Raw genomic sequence first — 9,702 nt, forward strand, 5'->3', positions numbered from 1 at the left:
CGTCACCTTCAATGTTCAAACTTGTCAGAATGTCAACACAACGTCACTTCCATTAGCACAGTATCGAATGGTCAAAGTGAGGTATTGCCTGTCGGCTTTCGCCTTGGGATCTTCGACCAACGTTTGTGTAGCGATTTTTCTGACGTTTCGGCTGTACTAAATTCTGGTATTGTCAAAGATTCACCCACATTTCGTGGTGGCAATTCATGGAATTACAAGAGAGTTTATTAGTAGCCAAAGCAAAATCCATGGCAGATGTTGTTGACAAAAGAAAAACTGCGACAGTTTCAAGGACGAAATAACACAGCACAAAAAAAGTATGTCTAGTTTACAAGACGGATATCAAGAAACACAAAGAAGAGAAGTTCACTGAACGTAGCAACATCACAGTCTAATATAACAGTCGCGACACTTCGCCTCGATTTTGTTGCCTACAGCACCAGCAGCGCCCCAAGCGGCTGGTAGGTTACACTGTGAGTTCGGCGCGATCGTGAAGGAGAATAGTGGTTGTTTATTTTGATTTTTACAATGGCTTTTACTGGCGGGAGCGTTTGTAGCGCAATAAATTGCACCAACAACAGAAAGAAGACACCAAAGCTGTCTTTTTTTAGGTTTCCTAAGGATCCTGAGAGGTATAACCATCATGTTACTAAACTGTATCGTCAGGATTCACTTGCAAACTATATGTGTATAAATGATGAATGTTTCGTTTTAGGAGCAGAAAATGGCTTGTTAATAGCAGGCGAGAAGACCTCATGAAGAAAGACCCAGTGTACCTGTATAGTAATATTAGGTTTTGTTCGCTACATTTCGAACAAAACCAGTTCATGAACGCAGACAACAACAAACTCGTGTGGAATGCAGTACCCACCCTGTTTGACATTCCAAATAAGCCACCTCAGCTGACGATGAAGAGGAAACTGCCACAAAGATTCGACAGTCAATCTAAAGCAGTAAAACAGTCCTATGACACAGAAGCAGCTGGTTCAGCTCACCATGTATCAGTGCCAGATTCGTGTGAATCGTCAACACAGACCTGCTTTGACGATGAAGTGGTTAGATTAAGTGCAGCTGTTCGTGTCTTGCAAAAGCGTGTGAAGTGTCAGAATGTGCAAATCGCTAGACTTCGAGCGAAACTGCTGTTAATCAAGTTATTTGTTAAAGTGAGACTCGTTTACAGGCTGAAATATTGGAATCAAGACGTAGTTTCTAACAACAAGAAAGCAAATAAGAAACTGAAGAAGTTGGCTCATTTGGGCTGCTGATTTCTTTGGTATGTATTTCGTTCACTTCTGTTGTTAGTCACTTAATTTCCCTTGCTTCTTTCGTGTGATGACATTATTTTGTCAGCACCTTCTTCACTGACAGATTGTTTGAAAATTATACAAATATTTGGTTTTTCGTGAAATGTAGTGTAATCAGCTCATTATAGTGTTTTCAGCATATTCTTCCCACTATTTGGCAGTTGCTTGTCCCACTTAGAATAATAAAAAGATGAAGGTCGTACTTGTGGCAACAGGCGAAAATGACAAACAAACGCAGTAGGCCTACAGAACGATAAACGAGCTGTCGATCGTTTTTGCAAGTAGAGGTACATGTCTGTGCTTCTGACATGTGAATCTGTGTGTTTATATTCTTTTGATATGAACGTGGTAAGCTGCAATTCTGTCCAATGTCACAAGTGTTTCTTCACGAATGTGTTGTAGCTTGCCACTCTATTCATGATTTTTGTCCGTGCTGGCGCTTATTTTAGAATCATTTTTAGAAACATATATGCCTTCTGATACCACACAAACCCTTGGAGGCAAGAAAATAACTCAAATAATGCGGAAATTACGTAGGAAATGGATGTAAACAAACATTATGCTTACGACGCGTCTGACGTTCACCTTACCTACCGCTTGGAGCGCTAGTGTCGCTCCATCTGTCAAACGGCAACAACTTTTACAACAGTGAGTGTCGCGACTGTTATATTAGACTGTGGCAACATCGTGGCATGCAAGTTCGACTTTGTCGGAGAATTGGATGAAACTTAAGTTCAAAAGACGCAAGCAAATACAATACAGGGTATAGGAAACTGTGAAGGAAAAGTAAATGTAGTGCACGAAGATTACTTTCAAGCTTGTATTATGGATTGTGATAGTGTTGTTAACAGTTAGAGTGTACTACATGGAACTCAAAACGACTTTGTGAATGACCATTGAATATATCAGCAGCAGTTAAGTAAAAGATCATATGTGAAAGCGCTCTCAAAAAATTCGCCTCAGATAAACCGTTCACCTGAGGCATTATGGACATGTTACCAAAAAAATACAAAATAAATAGTGCCGAACAAGACATTGCACACAACAAAGATTGGAAGAAAATCGGAGAGCTCTGAACAGCAAGTACATGGAAAACTCAACTGTATGCGCACAGCCAAGGACGAAGTTCAGAATTTTAATTGCTTAATAAAGCCAGGAGCGAAATTCAGAGTTGCTAGGTCAGTGAGACAGGAAAAAATTTCCGCTCTGAGCAAAAAGGGACTTTTCCTGCTTCCTGGCGGTAACAAACGACGTCGCGAGGAATGAAAAAAGAAAAAGACCTCTTAATCTCGTTAAAAAGGAAATTGTATGAGTTGCAAGGAACAAACGTTGCTGTTTTTTCGTTACCATATCGTCATGACTTGAGAGAGTGGTCCTGTGTCGACAAAGAAATTGAAAGTGCAAATACAGGGATGTAAAATATTTGCAGGCAGTTTGAAAATGTAATATTTGTGAACATTAACAATTCGGGGAAAAGATTCCACACAACACATGGTTGGAAAAAACGTTATAGTAACATGATTTTGAGTAGTAGTAAATAAAATCTCAAATGTGCAGTGTGATGATATAAGAGTCACACCTGTAATGGACAAGACGTGCTTGTTTTCATCTAAATAAACTTGAAAAAGACGATATAGTAACAAGAATTTTAGATGTAGTAAATAAAATCTCAAATGTGCAGTTTGATGATATAGGAGTCACATCTCTCGTGGACAATAAGTGCAGGTCACCTGGAGATTCAAATATGAAATCTGCTGTCAGCGCAGCTACACCCCTCCAAGACAAATATGAGATTTTGTTAACGGAAGTAAACATCCCAAATGCAAGTGGCTCACAGAGAAGCACAGTATTAGTGGAAGAGCAAACACCAGAAATAAGTGAAACAGCAGTAGCAGCAACAACAGCAGCTACAACAAGAATAGCAGTAACAGAGCCAGCAACAACTGGAGCAACAGTGCGGCTTAAGAAGCAGCTAAAGGCAAAATACATCTGTGTCACTCAATGATAATTTTTTATGGTTTCAAGCCAGGAAGAAAATAAAAATGTGAAAAATCAATCTGCTAACTCACAGATAAGTTACAGTAACATCTTTTTTAAACATTTAGCCTTTTGAAAGTAAAGCTCATCTAGCGTTTTGAAAGTAAAGCTGAAATACTGGAGGAATCAGTGCCACAAGATAAGTATTCTTTTCTATGTTTATCTGTATAGTGGCTTATACCAGGACAAATAGGATACTGTGTATCAGAAGACTTTAAACATGGAAACAGTTTTCGCAGATCTCAGGTTCGTGATGGTATTTTTATCTATGTTTCGAATGAAATTGAGTTTGGAACACTAGATATTAGTCGGGCATGAGTAGAGAAACACTTTGAAATTCCTGCAATCATATGTGATATAATGAAGTTTATTTTACTATGTAACTACCATTCCCATGACTCAGATGAAATAAGTTTCTTAGATAAGATGGTGTACTCTACCGCATAACAAAATGGAACCAATATGTAAGTATAATTGGGGGAGACTTTAATTCAAGCTTTGATGTAACATGTAACAAACCTGGTGCCAAAAAGTTACTGAATATGCTAAGGATGCACGACTTCCATCATGTTAATTTAGAACTGACAAGACTAAAAGAGAGCTTAAATGATGCTTGTACCATCTGTACTTGTGATGCGTACTCCACCAGTGTAAAGGAATTTGATTTCTAAGACTGTTCCATGATAACAGTAGGATAAAGACATTTTGCAAAACGGGATGGGAACAAGGCTGTACAAAAGTTATCAAAATCCAATACCGATTTCAATTCCCAAACAGTTTATGAAACAGTCCACAACTACTTAAGAGGTACGTTAAAAGCTCATCTTGTTCCAAATAAATATTATAAAATAAGAAAGGTATTATATAAAAAGTAAAGTTTAAGATATATGGAAATAATGGGATTAATTTTCTGGAGTTTCGGACAAGTGCGGTAAGCTGAGCTATGGCTGTAAACAGGTAAAGAATGTTTTCATATTAGTTCCACCTAAACGAAATAGTCTTTCTCTTGAAGATTTATGCTTACCAAGTAATATTACTACGTCCGATCGTCATATCCACCTACAAAATCTTGACCATGTCCATAATGTTATAATCGGATCTCAGTTGGAACTCCAAAGTACACAGGTGGGCTTCTTTGATTTTTATATACTACAGTACTACTTGTGATAATGACTCACACAACTTCACTGGTAAAATAATGCTATATTCTTCTTTTGCACATAAAAAAACGGACTTTTTACTTATTCTCATGGCCAAAATACCGCCGATTACGCTCTAAAGTAACTTGCATCTACCTTCGTTCATTAACAAAGAGCAGGTCCTTCTTACTATGGAACAGGAAAACATCTTATGTTTTTTTAACATTTGAAAATCAAAAATGTATGGCAGTAGGCTCAGGTTCTTCGCAGGCCTACCACTTCACCTTTTCTCTTTGCCCTTGAAGAAAACGAAAACATAAAAGCAAGAAATGCAGAAGGTACATCACAAATGCCCCCTACTGTATACTGCCGGAAATAAGTCTCTTTATTTAGGGAGACAGTATACAGTAGCCTTATGTACATTGGGGCTCATAGTTTGGTCAGTTCATGCAAGTCAATGGAGTTTTAACACCTTAATGGAAAATTCATACCCATAAATACATTCACGCCCATGTCGTGCTACCATCTTAGTTTATTATTTATCCCTTTATTTGTTAACCTGTATTGTGTGAACAGGGGGAAAAATTATAAATTTCTTAAATTGTCCTTCCACCTTGTTTTGAAAATTGTTTTTCTCATTTGCTTTCGGTTCACTGGAAATTCTGAGAAGTTGTCCCTATGTCACACGCTGTTCATTGTTCGCTGTACTTATCACCAGCAGCGGCTCTTTGCTTAATGCGACAGTCACAGTGATGCAAGTGCCACGTGAGCAGTAGCACAGCCAGCAAATCCATTGTAATATAGCTCCAGGCTTATGAAGTCAGTGTTGAGCATGCCCTCTAGTCCAGTGACTGGATATGACGAATTCAGCTCCAACGCTCAACCCAAAGAACACCAATATCTCATATAGCCCCTAGACGGAGCTTTCTGCCAGTGAAATTGCAGGTAAGGGCTGCATTGCAGGACTCGGCATTGTCTTCAGTTAGGCATTGTTGTTCGGCAATCCTCACTCATCAACTAAAGGTTATACTGATTTCGTCTAATTTCTCTCACTGGACTCGCATTCAGGAGGACGACGGTTCAATCCCGCGTCTGGCCATCCTGATTTAGGCTTCCCGTGATTTCCCCAAATCGCTTCAGGCTAATGCCAGGATGGTTCCTTTGAAAGAGCATGGCCGACTTCCTTCCCCATCCTTACCTAATCCGATGAGACTGATGACCTCGCTGTCTGTTATCCTCCCCCAAACAACCCCAACCCAACTCTGATTTCTCGGTGCCACACGCATCACACTCACTGTATTGACTTCGTTAGGCTGTAGCGTTTACTCTTACCACGACTCAGCCATTGTTTTCATCATTATCAGGCCTCACTATTTTTGTATCACTTCACATGTGCGAATATTTTACTCATCCCTCGCGATGCACTTCACATACATACATAAATGGATCTCCTTCAAGAATAAAACTTCACATAAAATTGACAGTTGTACATACATTTTACATAGACATAGACATTGACAATAATAAAGTTGACAAATAAATGTACAATTCACATTCACATTTCATATATGGACTCCATGGCAGACACCATCTTACATACTAATATGTGAATTAGAAGGAATCCATTTATTTTGAATATTTACATTTTCCTTTCTTGTCTTGCAGGACCGGCCCTCTGCGCATTTTTACCTTCACAACTACACATAGAAAATACTATATACATTTTATGTCAACATACACATTGACAATAATAAAGTTGACAAATAAATGCACAATTCACATTCACATTTCATTTATAGACTCCATAAAGGCACCATATTACACACTAATATGTATATTATAAGGAATCTTGCATTTATTCTGAATATTTTCATTTGCGTTTCTCGTCTTGCACGACCGACTTTCTGCGCATTTTTACCTTCACAGCTACACACAGAAAATACTTTCCAGCACTACTCACTAAATGGAAAAAGAGGAATTGCTAGTGTCTGCTTCAGAGATCAAGTTACTTCTAGGATTGCTACTTGTAGTGCGTCATTAGTGTACTTATTCTATCCCTGGCATTTCACAAACCTTTATACTATGTATAATATTTGCGAGTGCTCGTTTGTGAGCGAGTAAGGGGAATGTTTCATCACTTGACAATCCTGACTTCATCACCGCTTGTGTGTGTGTGTGAGAGACAGAGAGAGAGAGAGAGAGAAAGAGAGAGAGAAAGAGAGAGACAATTCCTAAGGGACCAAACTGCTTAGGTCCTCAGCCCCTAGACTTACACACTATTTAAAACTAACTTATACTAAGCACAACACACAAACCCATCCCCAAGGGAGGAACCAAACCTCTAAACGGATGGGCCACACAATCCGTGATACGGTGCCTCAAACAGCACGGCCACTCTGTGCATCACTGCTTGTTACTCATCATAATGTTTCACATTCATGTACACATATTTCAAGCTGTACTTCTGCCTTATTGATCCGACAACATATACATATTTACCTTCGTAACCTATGACCAGTAAATTTACTGTATTTCTGTCATGTGTAATTTCAATTATAATTCATTCCTGCGAAAGAAGAGGGTGCTGACACTAAATGTGCTACTTTCGCTTCTGCATGTGTCAAGAACTCAGCATAGAAAATATTCTTTCACTGCATTTTGTGTTCATCCCTTGTACGAACTTTGTATCACATTTTCATTTATATTCATGTTATAGTTGCTAAACCTGTAACAGTTAGTTGCTAAGGAAATAGTTTTCATACTAAGTTGTTTTTCATTCTGATGTATGTGTGGCAAATTACTGTGCTGTGGTTTACGTTAAATGTACCTTGTATCTTCGTACTATTGGCTTCACTGTCTCTTCTTTACTCTTCACTGCTTCTTCAGTATGTTTGCTTTCACAGTTATTTACGGCACAAGTATCATCATACTTCACTTTCCACACTCATACAGTCATTCATTCTAAGACTTTAAACTATATAATCTGTTCTTTCTTACATCGATTTCGAAGCCCTTTCCTAGGTTCCACTGTAATATTCATCTTCATAATCATCGCCGTATACCGACATTATTCATTAAAAATCTTCCACATAGATCTCCATTTATATCCATGTGTTACCTGTGGGATCTTCATACTGGCACCACCGCCCTATTTATTTCTTCCCACAAATATAAGTAAACTCATATTACTCTAATACACTTTCATTCCCTTCCTAGTTTCACTCCATGTATGATATGTCACCACAAATGTAGATTAACTAATTAATGCCTCCAGTTGAATCTATAATCTTTCACACTCGCTCTACTTCAAGTATTATCCAGCAGTGTAATTTCATTTATTTCTCCATATTGCTTTTTAACCATAATGTACTTATGTCAATTATTTTGTTAATGTTCATGTAATTACGTTGTGTGCATATTGGTTTCTTTTCATATTTACTTAGCTTATCTCCCACGTGTTGCATGATTCATATTTACAGTTTTATTTTACTGCTTATGCTTTTCCTGTAATGTACTATGTAATTAATTGCAACTAACGTAAGTGAGTTCTGTAATAACAAATTTGTGGGTATGTATTCTCCCTGTACACTAATTTCACTACATCTAATGTTGCCTGTAGAAGAAGTGTAATTCTATAAGTGCGCAACTGCTCCTCTCGCTAAATCTTGTACAATATGTTGTTTTATAGTTTACATCTCGGTCACATGCATTTTTCTATACGTATATTTCATTCTACCATTCTCATCGTCACTTACTTGCATGCTGTGTGTAAGTCGCTTAGTTCTTAAGTTCTGTACTAATCGCTTTCTTTTAAGTGTACATGTTATTACTTCTCTTCCAAATTGTGTTAAATCTGTTGTATGTAATCGGTTAGGTCGTATCCTGTGTATATTCTTTTTACTTTTAATCCTTATACTTATTTATGACTATGTACATTCAATATCCTATTTTAAGCTCACAAATTTTGCGTATTCTATGCTCCATATAATTTACTTGCTTCGATGTGCCCCTTTTCTTAAAATTATATATGCTTAACCTAATGATATACTCTTAAAATTAATGTTGTTTACAGTATAATCTCTGAGTGAGGAATAAATATCTGTGGTGCGTGGTGTGACTTTGCACATCTCGGCTGTAGCCGGCTGTCCTTAAAGGTGACATTGACCTTGACTTTGCATTTTGCCTACTCTACCTCTATGATCAGCTATTAGCTGCTTTGCATATAGTTGTTACTGTAAGCTCAGCTTTAAGCATGGCTGCACGTTCCAGTACATTCCACCGCTAGCTGCTCTCGCTTATATCTTACAAGCTGTGAATTCCTTCCTTTTCCATCATTCTGACTGAAGTTTTTGCACCTGATGTAGTATAACTACGTCACCTAATGGTATCACTCGTTCCGTATTATGTATAGCTGTTTTAGTTCTTGTTGTATATTCTGTGTTTCCTTAAGAAATATCAGACGGTGTCCTTTGCTTCTATAGATATTTATGTCTTAAGAAAGTACAGTATCAAAATACAAGGAAAATTTCTATTCACTAAGTTACATGTCATTCTTTGCATGTTAGATAGTAGAAGAAAATTGAACATTCCTTATTGGCTAAACAGGATAGTAGAAGAGGGAGAGGGTACTGGAAATGTAAGTAATGTACCCCCTAGCTGGAGAGGAACCGAGCGCCAGTCGTTTTTTTTTCTTCAAAGGGCGACAGACTTCCTACCTTCATGTGTTTTATTTATACAACAGACAGGTTAAGAACGAGACTTGAATTTTAATTTAATAAATTTCCACATATCTTTATGTGGATGCTTGGCTTTTATATTACCATTTTTTATATTTCCTATCAAGTACCACCCAGGATGTGGTGATACATGGACCAACATATAACAACTGCCATTTTTTATTCTGTGCTTTTAACTTCGATGATTTTGGATGAGTTCCTAGTTGAACCTGCTGTCCAATCTCGAATTCACTTACGTTTTCCAATTTCCTATCATAAAATTCCTTACCTCATTTGAGCTTCCTCTTCCAATGTTATTAGTGCTTGTCGTACTTTCTCATCTAAGTCTACGTCTTTGTGCCCTAAGTTGGGTATCGGTTTTGCCCATTCATCCAGTTCCACTCTTTTAAACATAAGTTCGGCCAGAATGTACCCTGTTGATGTGTGTGGTAGATGATATACTATACCCTCAAAGGGACCCAGGTATTCTATCCATTTCCTTTGATT

At 37.8% G+C, this 9,702-nt stretch overlaps 1 protein-coding gene across 1 annotated transcript; it reads left to right on the forward strand.

The window, feature by feature from the left end:
• Positions 1 to 514: 514 nt before the first annotated feature.
• Positions 515 to 1,321, forward strand: LOC126475243 (THAP domain-containing protein 2-like). The gene is made up of 2 exons (XM_050102933.1): positions 515 to 632; positions 716 to 1,321. Exons 1-2 carry the CDS (start codon positions 529 to 531, stop codon positions 1,263 to 1,265), a joined length of 654 nt encoding a protein of 217 aa, XP_049958890.1. The 5' UTR covers positions 515 to 528; the 3' UTR covers positions 1,266 to 1,321.
• Positions 1,322 to 9,702: the final 8,381 nt, after the last annotated feature.

Source organism: Schistocerca serialis, chromosome 4 (assembly GCF_023864345.2).
Source record: "Schistocerca serialis cubense isolate TAMUIC-IGC-003099 chromosome 4, iqSchSeri2.2, whole genome shotgun sequence".
Classification (NCBI taxonomy): domain Eukaryota; kingdom Metazoa; phylum Arthropoda; class Insecta; order Orthoptera; family Acrididae; genus Schistocerca; species Schistocerca serialis.